General features: G+C 40.8%; 11 protein-coding genes across 11 annotated transcripts; 5 read left to right on the top strand and 6 right to left on the bottom strand.

The window, feature by feature from the left end:
- Positions 1-20: 20 nt before the first annotated feature.
- Positions 21-719, bottom strand: MRPL16 (mitochondrial 54S ribosomal protein uL16m; the record flags this gene model as incomplete). Its single annotated transcript, XM_056227515.1, has 1 exon — positions 21-719. The coding sequence occupies one exon, from the start codon at positions 717-719 to the stop codon at positions 21-23; it is 699 nt and encodes a 232-aa protein (XP_056085961.1).
- Positions 720-1,167: 448 nt separating this feature from the next.
- URA7 (CTP synthase URA7) lies at positions 1,168-2,907 on the top strand (the record flags this gene model as incomplete). The annotated part of the gene is made up of 1 exon (XM_056227504.1): positions 1,168-2,907. The coding sequence occupies one exon, from the start codon at positions 1,168-1,170 to the stop codon at positions 2,905-2,907; it is 1,740 nt and encodes a 579-aa protein (XP_056085960.1).
- A 381-nt stretch (positions 2,908-3,288) lies between these two features.
- On the bottom strand, positions 3,289-3,468 carry MIN6 (Min6p; the record flags this gene model as incomplete). The annotated part of the gene is made up of 1 exon (XM_056227493.1): positions 3,289-3,468. The coding sequence occupies one exon, from the start codon at positions 3,466-3,468 to the stop codon at positions 3,289-3,291; it is 180 nt and encodes a 59-aa protein (XP_056085959.1).
- Positions 3,469-4,252: 784 nt separating this feature from the next.
- Positions 4,253-4,723, top strand: ERD2 (Erd2p; the record flags this gene model as incomplete). Its single annotated transcript, XM_056227481.1, has 1 exon — positions 4,253-4,723. One exon carries the CDS (start codon positions 4,253-4,255, stop codon positions 4,721-4,723), a length of 471 nt encoding a protein of 156 aa, XP_056085958.1.
- Positions 4,724-4,867: 144 nt separating this feature from the next.
- PRE7 (proteasome core particle subunit beta 6) lies at positions 4,868-5,593 on the bottom strand (the record flags this gene model as incomplete). Its single annotated transcript, XM_056227470.1, has 1 exon — positions 4,868-5,593. One exon carries the CDS (start codon positions 5,591-5,593, stop codon positions 4,868-4,870), a length of 726 nt encoding a protein of 241 aa, XP_056085957.1.
- A 960-nt stretch (positions 5,594-6,553) lies between these two features.
- Positions 6,554-8,461, top strand: FUI1 (uridine permease; the record flags this gene model as incomplete). Its single annotated transcript, XM_056227459.1, has 1 exon — positions 6,554-8,461. One exon carries the CDS (start codon positions 6,554-6,556, stop codon positions 8,459-8,461), a length of 1,908 nt encoding a protein of 635 aa, XP_056085956.1.
- Positions 8,462-9,434: 973 nt separating this feature from the next.
- On the bottom strand, positions 9,435-10,229 carry ECM13 (Ecm13p; the record flags this gene model as incomplete). Its single annotated transcript, XM_056227448.1, has 1 exon — positions 9,435-10,229. One exon carries the CDS (start codon positions 10,227-10,229, stop codon positions 9,435-9,437), a length of 795 nt encoding a protein of 264 aa, XP_056085955.1.
- A 1,175-nt stretch (positions 10,230-11,404) lies between these two features.
- Positions 11,405-12,778, top strand: COR1 (ubiquinol--cytochrome-c reductase subunit COR1; the record flags this gene model as incomplete). Its single annotated transcript, XM_056227437.1, has 1 exon — positions 11,405-12,778. The coding sequence occupies one exon, from the start codon at positions 11,405-11,407 to the stop codon at positions 12,776-12,778; it is 1,374 nt and encodes a 457-aa protein (XP_056085954.1).
- A 380-nt stretch (positions 12,779-13,158) lies between these two features.
- On the bottom strand, positions 13,159-14,523 carry PSY4 (Psy4p; the record flags this gene model as incomplete). Its single annotated transcript, XM_056227426.1, has 1 exon — positions 13,159-14,523. The coding sequence occupies one exon, from the start codon at positions 14,521-14,523 to the stop codon at positions 13,159-13,161; it is 1,365 nt and encodes a 454-aa protein (XP_056085953.1).
- A 363-nt stretch (positions 14,524-14,886) lies between these two features.
- EDE1 (Ede1p) lies at positions 14,887-19,059 on the top strand (the record flags this gene model as incomplete). The annotated part of the gene is made up of 1 exon (XM_056227415.1): positions 14,887-19,059. One exon carries the CDS (start codon positions 14,887-14,889, stop codon positions 19,057-19,059), a length of 4,173 nt encoding a protein of 1,390 aa, XP_056085952.1.
- Positions 19,060-19,711: 652 nt separating this feature from the next.
- Positions 19,712-20,128, bottom strand: MOH1 (Moh1p; the record flags this gene model as incomplete). The annotated part of the gene is made up of 1 exon (XM_056227404.1): positions 19,712-20,128. The coding sequence occupies one exon, from the start codon at positions 20,126-20,128 to the stop codon at positions 19,712-19,714; it is 417 nt and encodes a 138-aa protein (XP_056085951.1).
- Positions 20,129-20,178: the final 50 nt, after the last annotated feature.

Here is a 20,178-nt window from a genome sequence, read left to right as displayed (position 1 = left end):
ACATGGTATGCTGAGTTCTCTTAACGACCTCTGAAGAGTTTATATTGTGGTTCCCGAGACTTCAAAACATTCAAGTATTTCTTAGATGGTTTCTTTGCATTTTCATCATAAAAATTCTTCACAGGATCATCTTTAGGGTCTTTGAAACTGTGCAATCCGACTCTAACCAGAGAATCTAGCGATACAAATTCGTATACCCCAGGTAATTTGGTGCCCGCCTTTCTAAAGGCCTCGCGTGCAACTTTTTCATGTAAATCATCACCGTTTATTTCAAAAAGAACCTTCCCTGTGGGCACTCTCACCATCCAGTGGTCAAACCCACCTTTACCTTTACCCATTCTCGTTTCATTACCCTTGATGCATACGGCAACGTTTGTACACAAGCGTCTCCATAACTGACCATTGGTCAAAGGCCTGACGTATCTCATAATGGCGTTGTCTGCTTCTTTTAATTGTTGGGCGGTTATTCTGATGCCTTCACTTTTCAATCGTAATCCATACTTACCGAATTGCAAAGTAGATCCCTTCATGGAACCACCTGTACGGACAGGCACCCTACCTTTTTGCTTCTTTTGCAAGATCTTAAACCTTGGAGCATATTCATGTTTAAATCTTCTAGCAACGGGGTTAAAACCCTTCATAAAAGCGTTTGACGAACCCTTGAAAGCAAATTCTCCCATCTTCACGGACAGATTCATCCTTGTTAAGCTGGATAACATACTGTTGAATTTAATTTTTCCCAAAGAAAGCTCCCTTATGGCACGATTGAACTCCCTTTGTACGTTCTAATGGATGGGCTCTTTTCAAAGACTATCAACTTTACTAAAGATTCTTCTTATTAGTCGAGTGTTAGTCAATTTGATACTATTATCTCCAGAATTTAGATTCGTATTTGGTGATTAAATCTGTTAAACACCTAGGGTTTCTGTTTCTTCAGCCCTATACGTCCAAAACTAGGTTTATCGTTAAAAGTGACTACCATTTTTTTTTTTTCTTTTTTTTTTTCTTTTTCAAATTTTTCAGAGCTCATCTCATCGAGAGGAAAAGCATATAATTGAGTTTAGATTGAACATAAATTGTTTAAACAATTTGACATTTAATTGCCTAATAAAGGTCGAAAGGGGTTCAAACACGTTTTCAGAGAACAATTCAGCTTATAGACAGAAAATGAAGTACGTTGTCGTTTCAGGTGGTGTCATTTCAGGCATTGGTAAAGGTGTTCTTGCATCTTCAACCGGTATGCTAATGAAAACCCTCGGCTTAAAAGTCACCTCAATTAAAATTGATCCTTATATGAACATTGATGCAGGCACTATGTCACCTTTGGAACATGGTGAATGTTTTGTTCTTGACGATGGTGGTGAAACAGACTTAGATTTGGGTAATTATGAAAGATACCTTGGCGTGACCTTGACTAAAGACCATAACATTACCACTGGTAAAATATATTCGCATGTTATTGCTAAGGAAAGAAAAGGTGATTACTTGGGTAAGACCGTACAAATCGTCCCTCATTTGACCAATGCTATCCAAGATTGGATTGAGCGCGTTGCCAAGATTCCTGTCGATGACACAGGAATGGAACCAGACGTTTGTATCATCGAATTGGGGGGGACTGTTGGTGATATCGAAAGTGCTCCATTTGTGGAAGCACTAAGGCAATTTCAGTTCAAAGTTGGCCAGGAAAACTTCGCATTGATTCACGTCTCTCTAGTTCCCGTCATTCATGGAGAGCAAAAGACTAAGCCAACTCAAGCTGCTATCAAGGGTTTGAGATCTCTCGGTTTGATCCCAGATATGATTGCCTGCAGATGTAGCGAAACATTGGACAAGCCGACAATTGATAAGATTGCCATGTTTTGTCACGTTGGGCCTGAACAAGTGGTCAACGTCCATGATGTCAACTCTACTTATCACGTTCCATTGTTGTTACTTGAACAAAAAATGATTGACTACTTGCACGCCAGATTGAAGTTAGACGAAATATCATTGACTGAAGAGGAAAGACAAAGAGGTCTAGAATTACTGTCTAAATGGAAGGCTACCACGGGTAACTTTGATGTATCTATGGAAACCGTTAAGATTGCTTTGGTCGGGAAATATACTAACTTGAAGGATTCTTATTTGTCAGTCATAAAATCTTTGGAACATTCGTCTATGAAGTGTCGCCGCAAATTAGAAATTAAATGGGTGGAAGCCACTGATTTGGAACCAGAAACACAAGAGAGCAACAAACTCAAATTCCATGAAGCCTGGAACATGGTCAGCACCGCGGACGGTATTTTGATTCCCGGCGGTTTCGGTGTTAGAGGTACCGAAGGTATGGTTTTGGCTGCTAGATGGGCTCGTGAAAACCATATCCCATTCTTAGGTGTTTGTTTGGGTTTACAAATCGCTACTATTGAATTTACACGGAGTGTGCTTGGAAGAAAAGACAGTCACTCAGCAGAATTTTATCCCGAAATTGATGAAAAAAATCATGCTGTTGTCTTCATGCCTGAAATTGATAAGGAAACCATGGGTGGTTCGATGAGATTAGGTTTAAGACCAACATTTTTCCAAAACGACACCGAATGGAGTCAAATAAAGAAATTATACGGTAATGCTTCCGAAATTCGTGAAAGACACCGTCATCGTTACGAAATCAACCCAAGTATTGTCGACGAATTGGAAGACCACGGGTTGATCTTTGTAGGTAAAGATGACAGCGGCAAACGTTGCGAGGTTTTGGAATTGAAGAATCATCCATACTACATCGCTACTCAGTACCACCCAGAATATACGTCAAAGGTCTTGGATCCATCCAGGCCTTTCTTGGGTTTGGTTGCTGCCTCCGCTGGTATCCTTCAAGATGTCATCGATGGTAAGTACGATCTTGAAGCTAGCGGACAAAAATTCAACTTTTAAATCAAATATTAGAACTAAAAGTTTACTGCATTGACAAAGATAAATTTCAATTTCTTATATGTATATCATATTTTTTGGGAGATAGAATATTTATAGTGCTTCTTTATTGTATTTTTTTCACTCTTCTATTTACTCTTCTCTCTCCAAAATATACCTACTTTAATGAATATATCTTGTCTGAAAATATGGATGCTGGCTCTTGTTATAAAGTGGATTGGCATACCGCTGACCTCTATTAACAAAAATTTAATGTTTTCCCCGAAATTTTGAGATTTAAAGAATATATGCTACACTATACTTGTATATTCAACCTGTTTGATTTTGAATTATTTGCCTAGAACCAGCTACCTGTGAAAGTCTACCGGAATGTTGAATATGTATCTACTTATCGTGCTCCCTCTTACCCTTGGAGTTGAAGTCAATTGTAGGTGATGACATGAACATCAAATAAAAAGTACTTGAGCAAATTAGACCAGCAAATACCCACATCGCGATGGTACTTGGCTTTCTTGTAACCCTGTGAAAGAACTCGATGACCGGATTATCGCTAAAAAATCCCATTTTTGATTTACTTTATCTAACTTTAGAAATCCTACTGTTCCTACTATTCCTACTAGTACTAGGATGACTCCAGAAACTTTTTTATGCGTGATTTCTGTCGATAAATATGTAGCTGGTTAAATGCTTTTCCTTTCCAAATCCAAACTTTTTTTCCCTTCCCTTGTTTTTTCTCACTAGCTTCATCGCTTTTTACAACTGAAGATAAATACAGGCAAAAAAAAATGCTACGAGGTTCAGTTACGGTAACAGGAAAGATAATGGCGTTTGTTTGAGCTGTCATTTTCACTCATTGGATCCAGAATCTGATCTGCATGATTGGGATCTTCGTTTTCCTTTAAAGATCCGGAGTGGTCTATTGGCGCTACCCGGATTGGAAACGGCATTTCAGTTAAAACTGAACACGTTAAGGACAAGTTTGCAGTTCGAAGCAGAAAGTTTTCTTGGAAGAACACATTCGAGGGCAAATATACGCATAAGTCGAGGCCATAATCAATTAGCAATGAACCCATTCAGAGTGCTAGGTATGTGATTACAGAGACATTATGCGGCTTCTGCATTCTGCATTGAATTCATTCTTACTAACAAAGAAAAGGGCTTTTTTCCGACCATTGAACCAGGTGATTTATCGCATCTAACCAGTATACTGATCCTGATTCGTAATATCAAGACCACAAAGTACTTCGAAGGGATTTCTTTCAAGACCCAAACGTTGTACGCTTTGGTTTTCATAACACGATACTTGGATCTTTTGACTTTCCACTGGGTATCCTTATACAATGCTTTCATGAAAGTATTCTTCATTGTCTCTACTGCTTACATAGTAGTTCTGCTACAAGGATCCAAAAGAACTAATACCATTGCGTATAACGAAATGCTTATGGGAGATACATTTAAGATCCAGCATTTGCTTATTGGGAGTGCTTTAATGAGTCTTTTTTTCCATCACAAGTTCACATTTCTTGAATTAGCATGGAGTTTTTCTGTGTGGTTGGAGAGTGTGGCAATTTTGCCTCAATTGTACATGCTATCTAAAGGTGGAAAGACGAGAAGCTTGACAGTTCACTATATTTTTGCCATGGGTCTATACAGAGCATTGTATATTCCTAACTGGATTTGGAGGAACAGCACCGAAGATAAAAAACTGGACAAGATTGCTCTTTTCGCGGGCCTTTTGCAAACCCTGCTATACTCTGATTTCTTTTATATCTATTACACTAAAGTCATCAAAGGGAAAGGTTTCAAACTGCCAAAATAAAACAAATAAACCTCTTTTCAAATAGTGTTTGTAGCAATATATACAATTCTCAGTATACTAATGCTATATCGGAGAAAGAAAAAAAAATACATAAATTGATGTTGATATTGGTCTATTTGTTTTTTACACTATTGTATGTATGCATTAATCTCTTTTCAGCTCATAAAATTCCTTTTTTACACCATCTTTAGTGACGATGAGGATCTCCAGCCCATCACCGACTTGAATATGTCTTTCCGTAGCTGAAGTAAACGAATCTCTCACCAATTTGATGACTTCCTCCACGGACAGGTATTTCAAGGGCTTCTTGACCTTGCCATCCGTGCCTGGTTCATACTGGTTTTTGAAATTCACTTGATTGTCCAAGAACGGCATGATTAGAGATGCTGCAGCACCGCCCGCTCTACACTGTTCTCTCTCGTAGGAACCAACTGGGTCGAACGAATAGACGGCGCCCTTACCGTTTTCGTCAAGGCCTGCAATGATGGTATGGACGTAGTAAGGGAAGAATCTTTTACCATACAGAAGATGTTGAATGTTCCTGGCAGCAGAATTTATCGATAGCTTTTTGTCGTTGTGATCGAAATGATACCATTTTACACTGTTTTTGAATCTTTTCACCAAGGCGTCTCCATCAGCCGCAAATCCATTGGCTGACATGACTAGATTATCACCACAGTCAAATACCTTAGGCTCATAACGAGAATTGATTGAGTAGTCGGTGATATTTCTCGTATCACCCGCCAACACCGCGAAATCTTCACCTGCGATACCCAGAATGGTACCACCATTATCTCCATAAGGGTTGAATTGATGTTCAATGGGAGTATTTGACGCCTCTGAAGAGTATTCTGACGCAATAGTGGTCATATCTTGCTTTGACCTTGTTTTTCTATGATTATGTTCACGTCCTTCACACTAGTTTACCTTTGAGTTATTCTACTCAGTTTTGCCACCCTTTGACTTTCCTCGATCCTTAAGCTCAAAAGACAAAACGCTACTATCGCTCTGTACGAGATTCAATACTTTATCAAGAAAAAAAACAACTAGAAAAGCTCAAGGCTGACGTTGCGCATGTTGTATTCTTCAGCATTACTTCACTTGACGCTGATATCGCGCTGTTTTTACATCACCAAATTAAGCTACGTAATATATCACAACGCTTGCTACTAGACAGCAATGATTTTCTTTCTTCTTTTACGTGACACGGGCTGTTGCCGCCTACATCTAACTTCGAATTCAAGAATCAAGCAAAGGCCCACATAATCTCTGAAGCATTAATGCGCCAATCCATCAGTTGCGATGGCTTAGAAGTCTGTTGTCCTACCTAGTTTGTCCTTGTAACTGAAAAACAAACGGCGCTGCTTCTCCTGCGGGGGATAATCAAAGAAAAAGAAACGTGATTGTGCCAGACCGCAGAGTGCTGTTGCCGCCCGTTCCTTTTTTACTTTTCGCCTTCCATTTCGTCCTACGGCCTCAACTGCGGCTGACTCTCGGCATTTTCCGCTTTCGTTCTTATCGCACCATTCCTCGCAACCACAGATACTACCATTAACTTGGCGGTTAACGCTACAGAGGCTATTGTGTCAGCTAAGACACCGCAGAGACATGTCCCATTTTTGAAAAATTTTTAGATCAATTCTCCAACGGATTTTTTTTTCATGTTTTTTTCTCTTGCTCAATACCATATCATCTTTCATATAATAGTAGTATGGTTTAAATCTCTTTGTAAGAACTTTAGAGCGCAGTGTTGGGCTGCTTTGTTTGCAACACATAGCGGGAAGAAAAGGAAACGACTACGCTCATACATAACATTTCTGATAAAAAAGGATGCCGCCATCGGATTCTCAATTTGACATCTCATCGAGGACAATGAAGGATGGCACTTTGCTCACAGAGGACGACGAGCGAGTCAGCAAAGAATTGAAATTGGACGATACGGTCAAGACCGACGCTAACATTGTCGAAAAGAGGGACACCGATTCGGAAAACAGCACTACCATTGCCCATGATGGCAAAAAGGCCTCCTGGTTTCAAAAAACCATCGAGTTTTTGGAAGTCAAGCAGGACTCTACCGACGCGGCCGAATATAAGCCCGAAAAGCCCATCAAGACACTTAAGGATCTGCGGGAATCGCTAGTATCCACGTACTTGTACAACACGGACCTACGGCCCGTGGAAGCCAAGAGAAGAACATGGACGTGGAAGCAGTACATTTTCTTTTGGATTTCTGGGTCCTTCAACGTCAACACATGGCAAATCTCAGCCACAGGCCTGCAATTGGGGCTTAATTGGTGGCAGACTTGGATTTGTATTTGGGTCGGATACGCATTCGTTGCATTTTTCCTGATTCTGGGCTCCAAAGTGGGGAACAATTACCACATCTCATTCCCCATCTCGTCGAGGGTTTCTTTCGGCATCTATTTCTCCATCTGGATTGTCATCAACCGTGTTGTCATGGCGTGTGTCTGGAATTCGACGTTGGCTTACATTGGTAGTCAATGTGTTCAATTGATGCTAAAGGCCATCTTCGGTACCAACTTGAATGCTAGAATGAAGGACACCATAAAAAACCCTAATCTAACAAATTTCGAGTTCATGTGTTTCATGGTCTTCTGGGTCGTGTGTTTGCCCTTCTTATGGTTCCCACCTGACAAATTACGCCACATATTCGCGTTAAAATCCGCCATTACTCCATTTGCGGCATTCGGATTTTTAATTTGGACCCTATGCAAGGCCAAAGGTCATTTGGCGTTAGGCTCATTGAACGACAATGGTGGCGCTATCAGCAAGACTGTCCTGGCATGGTCTGTGATCAGAGCCATTATGAGTGCCCTAGATAATTTCTCCACTTTGATTTTAAACGCTCCTGACTTCACTAGATTCGGCAAGACTTACAAATCTTCTGTTTATTCGCAATTAATAGCTCTGCCCGTCTGTTATGCCATTATTTCTTTAATTGGTATTTTGTCTGTCTCGGCAGCTTACACATTATACGGGGTTAACTATTGGAGCCCTCTAGACATCTTGAACAGATACTTGGACAATTATACTTCGGGAAACAGAGCCGGTGTGTTTCTAATCTCGTTCATTTTTGCGTTTGATCAACTGGGCGCTAATCTATCGGGCAACTCCATCCCTGCAGGTACCGACTTGACTGCACTCCTACCAAAATTCATCAATATTAGACGTGGCTCTTATATTTGTGCTCTAATATCGCTGGCTATTTGTCCCTGGGATTTATTGTCATCATCATCAAAGTTTACCACGGCGTTGGCAGCATACGCAGTTTTCTTGAGTGCCATTGCAGGTGTCATTTCCGCCGATTACTTTATTATCAGAAAGGGTTATGTCAATATTTTCCATTGCTACACCAACAAGCAAGGCTCTTACTACATGTACAATAGATACGGTACCAACTGGAGGGCAGTGGTGGCATACATACTTGGCATTGCTCCCAACTTTGCAGGGTTTTTAGGTTCACTGGGAGTTCCCGTGCCAATTGGCGCCATGAGAGTTTACTATTTGAACTATTTCGTCGGTTATCTTGTTGCTGCATTGAGTTACTGTATCCTAGTTTACTTTTACCCGATCAAAGGTATTCCAGGCGGTACTAAGATAACAGACCGCAAATGGCTCGAAGAATGGGTCGAAGTCGAAGAATTCGCAACCGAAAGGGAAGCGTTTGAAGAATACGGTAGTGTTTCAACCGGCTATGAAAAGATACGATACGTTTAAATATATAGTAGCAACGAAAATAGCCATTAACCATTGATAATATTGAGGCTGAAAAGCACTCAAGTTGGTCGTACTCTGCATAGACCTAGGCATATTTGTGCGTATACATGGACATATTATTCAGCGCCATCCCAGATTGTAACCTTTATTTTCAAGAATAGCATCAAAGCAAGCCTCATGAGAGTCTTTTTTACCCTTTGATCTTCAGCGCCTAAAAAACGCTCATTCTGTGCTGGGCAAATTGCTAAACGATGAGGCGGAAGGACCCGCCCGGGCTGCATGTAAAAAACAAACAAACTCGGCCCAAAGGGACAAGAAGATGTCAGACCTTCAATGAACTCTAATCCAGTGACATCTACCGCGTGTGGTGTGGACTACGTGCAACGTAGTAGCCCTCTATGCCGTTCCGACCTCCATAATCAGTATTTTACTTGTCTCTGCAGTTCATACTATGTATAGCACTAACAACTATTAATCTTGTTTGGGTTGACTTTTTTTCTTTAGATGTGGCGTATGCGGAAACGGAGAAGGTTTCATTGTTATCTGCTGCAGCGCAGCAAGCTTCTCTTTGCATAAGACTCATCGCTTCAAAAAAAATGTCGAATATTTGAAAACCGGACTCAAAAGAAGAGGATTCAAGCGAGCGAGGAAGGGTAATTTAATATGACGGAGGTCGTGCCAGATCAGACTAAAAGCAAGACATTCAGGCAGCAAATGATAATGGTGTAAAAAGACAGACCTGCATGCTCATGTTTTTGGATGTAAACGAAATTTAATCAAAGTTTCTTCTTTGAATATTTTATGACAAAAGAATATGTGTGTATGTATATATATATATATGTAAACGTTTTATTTGATAGTTGGATAGTGCCGTGTACTCGTCAGTAATAGTGATACAATAATCAAAAAAAATGATAGATGCAGATATGAAGATGTGAATGCGTGATTTGATTGTTTTTTTTTTCCTTGTGATTTATGCGGTGATTGGACAAGAATGGAACCTCGTCAATGGCACGGAACCATCCTCGGTATCGCTAGCACAGTCGCTCTCACCGGTGCTACTGTCACCATCGTGAACGGTTCTCTGACGAGAAAGTACGCGGAAAATTGGCATCGCACCGTACAAACTCGTAGAGTCGTGCTTTCTTGCGTCGTCATCTTCATGTTCTTCCCATGCGGTTGGAACAGCGGCGGGAAGAGCATTGTAGCGCGGAGTGGTTTGTGAGAGTTCATCGGCTTGTTCGGAATGTGAGTTTGTGTGACCCAAATGGTGATAATCGAGGGTGGTGTGGAGGCCAAAGTACGTATCGATTTTTTTGTTATGGTCACCGCAAGAATAATCGTAATCAAAATCATAGTCCTCGTAATCGTCATCACCTTCACTGTCAGTGGAAGATAGAGTATCGGCGTCTGGATCTTCGTCACTGGAGTAAAAATCGCAGTAGTCTTCGCAGTAATCTACGCAGTCTGCCTTTCTCGTATTTTCCTCGTCAATGCTGGAATTATTTCTGGCGTTGGACAGTTCAATATGCTCCATGGAAAGATTCTCATGGCCTCTGGAGAAGAGATTCTTTGTAAGAGGATTGGCTGCCGATTTGTGAGCCTCTACGTTTTCGGTTATCTTATCTAGTAGGTTTGCGTGACCGACCAGTACTCTTAGGTTGTAATCTTTATTTCTAGAATTAACGTCGATGCATTTTGCCAATTTAGAGCGGGCCTTACCGGCCAGAACATATTGATCCTCAATAGATGAGTATGTAGAGTTCATTATAATAGCAGTGTTCAGTTTTTTTCCTATAGGAGTAAAACAATAGATAGGCGTATAAAAGTCGGCTGTTTAGCTTGATAGTGCAAAACTTCTTGTGGGGGGGGATAGCTGCCTTTTTATTTTTCCTTTGATCATACAGGTTGTAGCCAGCAGGGGAAAATAGATAAGGATGCAACGCCCAAGAAAATGTGAGTGCTCTAAGTACAACATTTACGTTCATATATATATGTGCATACGCATATTCCTTGTACTGCAGGATATATCGCCCGCGGAGCGCAGCGAGCAATATCCGGACACACATTACCAATCCTGCATGGGCAACCGGATACACATTGTCTTTAGCGTTGCCTTTTTTTTCATCATCACAGCTTTCTCAGAGCTTTTGACCCGGTAAAAGGCATGCAAAATGCCTTCTCTAATGCCGAAAAGGAAAAACCCCCAGTGCTTTGGCGCAACCCGATCTACCGGTCCGCCTTTCGGGTATTGTCTTGCCCATTATCCAATGAAACACGTCCACAAATCCGGGGTAAAACCCGACTGTCGGCCCGCCGTGCGTTACTGCAAGTTACATCACACGGCATCGGCACGGCAGAGACGGGAAATCGTCAATGAGTCAGGCCGGTGACTTTTCCGTCCCGGCGATGGTTGGTGTATTCCCTCAGTTTTGCCCGGCATCATGTTTTTCACCTCTCCATCCTTCCGCCCATACCCAACTTTGGAAAATAAAAACAAGTTGCAAAAAACGATGTAATTATATACGAACTTTAAAAAATCCGAAGAAGAGGGTAACAGAGCAGAAAATGGCCCGTTGGTGTAACCCGTCAAGCTAGTATTCTGCACCAATGAAAGTCCAATAAATTAAAAGTGTTTTTCTTCTGCTCTGGAAGTGTAAGGGCCCGCTGTCAGCTGCACCAAATAATAGCCAAACTAGAAAATCAGAGCTACCGCGCTCCCTAACCGATATTCCCTTCCGTCCCCCCCCATCTTCTTCGAAACGAACATATAATAAAGTAATAGCTTTTGCAAAGAAGATTATCTCTTCTCCAATTGAATAACTTAAACGTCCTTGTATTGAAATTTTACCATTGCTAACTAAAGCAATTGTGGAGATATAATAGCAAGAATATCATCGTTACCATCATCACTGAGAAAAAAGGAAGAAAAAAAGAAACAGAATGCTAAGATCAGTAACTTCAAAAACCGTGTCCAAAGAGTTTAGGAGGACTTTGGCCACTGCACCTGCAACCCGCAAGGCCGAAGTAACTCAGTTATCCAACGGAATAGTCGTAGCAACTGAGCACAACCCTTCCGCTCATTCTGCCTCTGTCGGTGTAGTCTTCGGTTCTGGTGCCGCTAACGAAAACCCTTACAATAATGGGGTTTCTAATTTATGGAAGAACACCTTTCTGTGCAAAGAGAATTCCGCTATGGCCGCCAGGGAAGGTTTGGCCTTGTCCTCCAGTGTCTCTAGAGACTTCCAATCTTACATCGTCTCTTCGCTACCAGGTTCCACCGCTAAGTCACTGGATTTCTTGAACCAGTCTTTCATTCAGCAAAGGGGCAATCTGCTATCTTCCCCTAACTTCGAGGCTACCAAAAAATCCGTCTTGAAGCAAGCGCAAGATTTTGAAGAAAACGATCATCCCAACAGAGTCCTAGAACATCTACACTCCACCGCCTTCCAAAACACTCCATTATGTTTACCAACCAGGGGTACCTTGGAATCGCTAAGAAATTTGGTTGTTGCTGATCTGGAATCCTTCGCTCACAATCACTTCTTGAATTCAAACGCTGTGATTGTCGGTACCGGGAACATCAAACACGAGGACTTGGTGAACTCCATCGAATCCAAAAATCTAGCTCTCCAAAATGGTAACAAACCAGTACTCAAGAAAAAGGCCTCCTTCTTGGGTTCTGAGGTTAGATTAAGGGACGATACTTTGCCCAAGGCATGGATCTCCTTGGCCGTGGAAGGTGAATCTGTCAATTCCCCAGACTATTTCGTGGCTAAATTAGCCGCTCAAATCTTCGGCTCCTATAACGCCTTTGAACCGGCTTCCAGATTGCAAGGTATCAAATTGTTAGATAACATACAAGAGTACCAATTATGTGACTCTTTCAATCATTTCTCCCTCTCTTACAAAGATTCCGGTTTATGGGGGTTCTCTACAGCCACCAGAAATGTTACCATGATCGATGACCTCATTCACTTCACTTTGAAACAGTGGAACAGACTAACTATTTCTGTCACCGATACTGAGGTGGAACGTGCCAAGTCACTATTGAAGTTACAGTTGGGAAAATTATATGAATCTGGTAACTTCGTCAGTGACGCTAACCTGTTAGGTGCAGAAGTCTTAGTCAAGGGCTCTAAATTGTCTTTGAATGAAGCTCACAAGAAAATCGATACTATCACCGTTAAAGATGTAAAAGCTTGGGCTAGCAAGAGACTATGGGACCAAGATATCGCTATTGCCGGTACCGGTCAAATTGAGGGGTTATTAGACTATATGAGAATTAGAAGTGACATGTCTATGATGAGATGGTAAGATGTATGATACAATGTTTTCCATGCACATAAAAATAGAGACAACCAAATAACCAGGTGTATATGCATACACGCGCACACGCACACCACAAATGAAATCTTTTACATGTAATTTATATTCTAGTAACTCAAACAGCTCCTCTTCATTATTTATTGGCAAGGACATTATGCCTTGCAAAAGTGAAAAACCCCTCCAAAAAAAAAACACGTTCAAAAAAGACCGAGATTAAATAACTATTTTATTCTATACATATAAATAACCAAGACCTTGAAAGAACTATCAAATTTAGAATAAGAAGAATGAAGGAAATTTTTTTTGTAAATTGTATTTATTGATATTATGCAAATGAAGAGTTTGTTGGTGAAGAAGTCAACTCGTAATCACCTGGACTTCTTGCCCAACGGACTGGTGATATTCTCACGGTAAGTGATACCAGCAATGGCAACCATCTTATCTTCTTGTGAAGAACTCATCGATGGACTCACCAATTCGTCATCTTGTGACAGTCCTTCACTCAATCCCTCATCATTTCCCAATCCATGACAATCGTCCTTTTCCTCCTCTTGACTCGATGAAATGTCATGGCTGCTGCTCATGGTGTTGAGAAAAGAGGACGATGGCGACTCTATGACGGAGAACCTGCCCGTTGTGTTATGTTTATATTTTTTTGGTGTCGTGAGATCCATGCTTGTAAACGATGGTGATTCATCGTAATCAAAATTATCTAATTCGGTGGGCTTCCTCTTCCTTGGAGTTCCATTTTTATCATTGCGTCTTCGCACTTTGTGATTCCTCTCTCCACGCTCATCGTCCTCATCGTCCTCATCGTCATCTGTGCTCCCCATATGATCTTCGTCTTCATCGTCTTCACACACGGCATCTTCGCGATAATCGTCGTCGTCGTCGTCGTCGTCCTCATCATTATCATTGTCGTTATCCGTGGTAGCGGCGTGATTTCTATTCTGCTTCTCCTTCTCGGTATTATCGTCATGTGTATCGCCATCGTCCTCATAGTACTCCTCCACCATGAAATTTTCATCCTTCAATAGAACATTACATTTACCCTTACTCTCAAATTCTCCATTTTCACCACCGTCGAAAAACCTTTCCTCTTCCCCGTCATCGTTGTCTTCATCTTCTTCTTCCTCATCATCGTAACCCAAATTGACACTCATTATCGAATCAATCTCCCTTATAAAGGGATTCAGCTCGCTAGTACTTTCCTCAGTTATCCACGGTATCTTCATCAGCGAAACGTCTTCCTGATTCTTGATCGAGTTGATATCCTTCCCATTGTTCTCTTCTTTCTTGTTGTCATCCGTTTTCTCGAGCTCCTGCCAACTGCTAGTCACCAAACAACACTTTTCCAAAGCATTCACAAACTTTTCTAACTCATTGATCTTGTAATATTTAAACGGATCGTAACATAATTCGCATATCCGAAGTATAGTAAATGGGAATATACCTTTCTGCAAAAAATTATCATTAAGAAATTTTCCTAGACAATTTAGTCTAGTAACGAGGCTCCTGGCATCGCTCAATCCATTTTTGAGATTTATAAACAAGTCAAACGGTATAGTATCAGTGATGTGCCGAATCAAATCAGGCAAAACTTGCTCGGGACCCGCCATTACCAATCGCGTCTTGTCACCCTGTTTTACAACGTCGTTCAGGAGTTCATAGAGATTGGTGGACTTGATACCCATCATATTATCATCGACATCGTCCAACATCGTCGAGCTCATCGCTTGCTGCTATCCTTTGACAATTTATGAAAAGCAGGCAGAAAAAAGATAGGTACATATTTTTGATCATGTTGTATACACATCCTTCGATCGCGAAATGAAAAACTACATGGCCGTTACCCGTCAGTGAAAATTGGAGGGGGATTAGATTTCTCCTATAATCGAAATCTGAGAAAGTATTGAAAACCCCTGTTTGGAAGGACATTCAAAGCAACTCACAGCAAAAGGTTTTCAAGATAGAATTAACGGCTTTCGCAAAACAACGCATATTGTCGAAAATTATAAACAGATTTGTGAATTCTAAGATCTATCCGTTTTTTGGTTTTTGTTCGTGCGTTTTCAATAGGATTCCAACGATAAGTCATGGCATCCATCACTTTTAGGACTCCATTGTCCTCTCAGGAGCAGGCGTTTTACAATCAGAAATTTCATGAATTAGATTCAGAAGATCTTGGCGTGGTTACGGGCGAGGCGGTAAGACCACTCTTTGCATCTTCAGGGTTGCCAGGGCAGATATTATCCCAAATCTGGGCCATGGTCGATATAGACAATAAAGGGTTTTTGAACTTGAACGAATTTTCAGCTGCGTTGAGAGTAATTGCTCAATTGCAGCAACTTCCCAATCAACCGATTTCTACTGTTCTCTACGAGAACACCCCAAATCAACTGGCCGCCTTTTCCACAGATCAGAAGCCAACTTCCATGCAAAGCACTAGTGCTACAGCTAATGCAAACGTGGCTGACATTCCTCCTTTGTCCGCTAACGATATTGCAAAATTTTCACAACTGTTTGATAGAACAGCAAAGGGCGCTCAAACTGTTGCAGGAGATAAGGCTAAGGATATATTCTTGAAGGCAAGATTACCAAACCAAACTTTGGGTGAAATTTGGGCTCTTTGTGATAGAGACACTTTAGGCGTCCTTAACAAGTCTGAATTCATAATGGCCATGTACTTGATCCAACTTTCTATGTCTCATCACCCAAGCATGAACCCACCACCAGCTGTGTTACCTACCGAGTTATGGGATTCTATTCGTTTAGAACCTATTACTGCCAGCCAACAGAACAAAACAGCTCCCTTGAGTGCCAATTCTACGGGAATGTCCTCGCTGACAAGGAATTCCACCATATCACGTTTGTCGACAGGTGCGTTCGGTAATGCTGCTTCGGATTGGTCTCTAAGTTTCGAGAAAAAGCAACAATTTGACGCAATTTTCGACTCACTAGACAAACACCATGCTGGTTCTTTGAGCTCCGCTGTGTTAGTTCCATTTTTCTTATCATCTAGATTAAATCAGGAGACATTGGCCACTATTTGGGATTTAGCTGATATTCATAACAATGCTGAATTCACCAAATTGGAGTTTGCTATTGCAATGTTTTTGATTCAAAAGAAAAACGCCGGAGTCGAATTACCGGATGTTATTCCAAATGAATTATTGCAATCTCCTGCTCTGGGACTTTATCCACCAAACCCACTCCCTAAACAACAAAGCGCCCCTCAAATTGCCATCCCTTCAAGAGCAAGTAAGCCATCTTTCCATGATATGTCATACCAAAAATCTGCTCCAATTTTCAATACTCAGCCAACAGCCCCACAAGTCCTTCCTCAAAACTCAAACAACGGTTCTTTGAACGATCTATTGGCTTTGAACCCTTCGTTCAGCTCCCCTTCTCCTCCAAAAACACAAGCGGTCGTTCAAAACAACACCAATAACAGCTTCTTATATGATAATAATAGTAGTCAAACAACATTACAACAACAACAACACTCACAGCAACAGCCTCCAACTTTGACTCACTCCTCTTCTGGATTGAAAAAATTTACTCCAACATCCAATTTTGGGCAGAGTATAATTAAGGAAGAACCTGAAGAACAAGAACAACCAAAGGAAACTCAAAGAGCCTTCAGCACTCAACAGCCTCCACCAGTACCAAAGCATGCTGCGAGCCCAGTCCAACGTGCCGCCTCTGTGACGCTTCCACAGGTTCCAAACTTTTCTGGCTTTAGCATGCCAGCAGGTGCGGCTGCGGGCGCTGCTATAGGAGCTACTGTAGGAGCTGCTGCCTTGGGTGTATCTGCTTTATCAAACTCTTCCAATAATGCTTTCAAAAACCAGGATTTATATGCTGACGGTGAAGCTTCAGCCCAGTTATCTAGTGCAACCACCGAAATGGCCAATTTATCTAATCAAGTAAACTCCTTGTCCAAGCAGGCAAGTATTACCAATGAGAAAAAATCGAGAGCTACTCAGGAGTTAAAGCGCGTTACTGAAATAAAAAATTCCATCCAATCCAAACTGAATAATTTGCGTTCCTCTCATGACCAAAATGTTAAGCAAACTGAACAACTGGAAGCGCAAGTCACTGAAGTCAATAAAGAAAATGAAACATTGTCACAACAGTTAGCTGTCTCGGAGGCAAATTACCATGCCACTGAGTCTAAACTGAATGAATTAACTACAGATCTTCAAGAATCTCAAGCCAAAAACGCCGAACTGAAAGAGCAAATTATCAACTTGAATTCAATGACCGCGTCCTTACAATCGCAGTTGAATGAAAAACAACAGAACGTCAAGCAAGAAAGATCAATGGTTGATGTTAATTCTAAGCAATTAGAGTTGAATCAAATTACAGTGACAAACTTGCAGAAGGAAATCGATGGTCTTGGTGAAAAAATTAGCGTTTATTTGACCAAGCAAAAGGAACTGAATGATTATCAAAAAACTGTCGAAGAGCAACATGCTCAATTACAAAGTAAGTATCAAGATCTGTCCAACAAGGACACTGATTTAGCGGACCGTGAAAAACAATTAGAAGAACGTAACAAGCAGATTGAAGAACAAGAAAGTCTTTACCATCAGCACGTTTCCAACTTGCAAGCGATGTTTGATGATTTATCTCAAAGAAAAGCAGCTTTTGATAAAGCAGATCAAGAATTGAAGGAGAGAAACATTGAATATGCCAATAACGTAAGAGAGTTATCTGAAAGACAAATGAACCTAGCAATGGGACAACTACCGGATGATGCTGAAGGTATTGTTACAAAGAATATCTCCAATACAGATGCAGCGACTAAAGAAGTTGCCCCAAAAGAAAATGCTCACGAAGACACAGTATCCAAATTTGTTGAGACTACCGTTGAGAATTCAAATTTAAATGTTAATCGTGTCAAGGAGGACGAAGAAAAGACAGAAAGAACCGAAAGCGACGTTTTTGATAGAGACGTTCCGACTTTAGGGTCTCAAAGTGACAATGAAAATACGGCCACAAACAATGGCACCGAATCAGGTGCCGAGACGGGAAATGCAAATTTAAATGAAACATTAAGTGACAGATTTGATGGTGATCTGAATGAATATGGTATTCCAAGGAGTCAATCGTTGACGTCGTCAGTTGCCAATAATGCTCCTCAGTCGGTCAGGGATGATGTTGAGCTACCAGAAACACTAGAAGAACGTGATACTACTATCAATAACGTCACAAATAGGGATAGAGCGGAAAACTTGTCTCACATCCCTGGCGAATGGGAAGCTGCGCCAGCCACAGCTTCCACTGATGTTTTGAGCAATGAAAGTACAGAAGTTGTTGAAAATGGAAGTACTACTAAAAGGGCTAATTCTAATGAAGGTGGCGAGTCTGACAGTTCTATTCAAGAATCACCAAAATTGTCTGCTAAATCACTTTCAGATGCTCACCTAAAAACAAAGACAATAAATGAAGAATTTCCACCAATTCAGGAATTGCATATTGATGAAAGCGATTCGTCATCTTCAGATGACGATAAATTCGAAGATACTAGGGAAGTACCATCTGCAGCCGTGAACTCTTCTCAAACTCCATATCATCCTCAAACTCCATATCATCCTCAACCAACATCATTTTCGGCGGTCACCGCGAATCAAAAAAGACAAATTCCTGTCCAAGATTACGCTTCTCTGCCTAGTGAGGCCAACTTTCAGAAAGCAAATACTAGTCCAGCTTTGCCCGCCAAGGACGAATTTGATGATGAATTTGCAGGATTAGAGCAAGCAGCGGTAGAAGAAGATAATGGTGTTGATTCCGAATCCGAATTTGAAAACGTTGTCAATACCGGATCAATGGAGCAGTTCGAAACTATAGACCATAAGGACCTTGATGATGAATTGCAAGGAAACACCTTTACAGGAGCGTTAAGTAGATCCTCCAATCCAAGTACTCCAGGACATCAAGTGCATAAGGTGCAAGAACAAGCAACTAATGATCCTGCTCAAGTGAGCAACGATGAATGGGATGAGATTTTTGCTGGGTTTGGCAATTCAAAAACTGAATCAACTGTTTCACAACAACCTGTTCCGTTGAAGACAGAATCTACCGCCAATGCTAGCCTGCAGAAAAATCCATTAATCAACCGCGGCATTGCGACAACACCAAAGTCCTTGGCCATTGAAGAATTAAGCGGCATGGGGTTCACCGAGGAAGAAGCACATAATGCCTTAGAGAAATGCAACTGGGATTTGGAAGCGGCTACCAATTTCCTATTGGACAGTGCTTAATATGTCTACATAACGTGAGCCATGCTATTCTCTTTTTGTACTTTCCATCGGAAATCAAGTTATTTTTGTCCTTTTCCAAAATTATATTTGTGTATTGTAAATTATTCTAGAAGTAGGATATGTTGTGCTTTACGAGCACCATAGTTGTTAACTCCATTCTTCCCTTTAATAGAAATGTATATGTTAGATTGTTATGTATTTAAGCTACTTCATAATTTTTTGAAGTTTTTATTAAACACGTCAAACGATAAATAGATGCTGCTGCATAAATTCAGCCATGGAACAAAAAAAATTGAGTTTCTTGGAAGTAAACACAAAAAAATAACAAAAGATTGGCAAAAAAAACGTACAGATATACCCTAGTGATTGAGTGTCGAGTCAAATTAAAGACCATCCCTATAATAGCTTCTGTTATGAATAGGAAGAGAAAATAGAAATCAGTAAGATAAGAAACACATAACCATGAAAAAAAGAACTACTTGAAAAAACCGAACCAAACGAAAACCTTATCAACCCAGAATAGTGGTGAAACCGCAAATAAAAATATACATAAATAAAATTAAAAGAAAAATGAGACCAGATTCTTCTAGGAATCGTAAGCTGCTGCACATAGAAGCATGGAAAGGTGCCAGCTAGCACACAAAGGATCACGTCAAGTACATTTACAGATATTCTTCAACTCTAAAATGAACTTACCTTCTTTATATTGTTGATCATCATTGCTACTCTGCAGGTATTTCCAGCCAACGTTCCTCTTACACCAATGGCAAAGAATATCACAAACCAAGTAGTCGCCAGTCAACATTCTTCGTTGTTCGACCTTACCTTCAACAACGTTGACAACCTTGTTCATCAGGTAGGCAGTGCCTGTTCGACCCCTGTAATCTCTGGAAATGATTTGAAAGGAACTAGAAAGGTGTGTCTTACAGTGTCTGCAACCGTAGGTAATGAAGCATGCGTTTTTTTGTGATCGTTGCTGAGAATGGAATAATGGGTCATTAATAGATTTGTACGATGATGATGGGGAAGATAATGGATTTTCAATGTATATTGAGTAACGCAACCCCATCTTTTGTCTCTACGATATGATTAGTTCTCTCTCTTTCTTTATTAGGCACT

This window comes from Saccharomyces kudriavzevii (assembly GCF_947243775.1).
Source record: "Saccharomyces kudriavzevii IFO 1802 strain IFO1802 genome assembly, chromosome: 2".
NCBI lineage: Eukaryota > Fungi > Ascomycota > Saccharomycetes > Saccharomycetales > Saccharomycetaceae > Saccharomyces > Saccharomyces kudriavzevii.
This window is presented reverse-complemented; position numbering and strand designations above follow the sequence as displayed.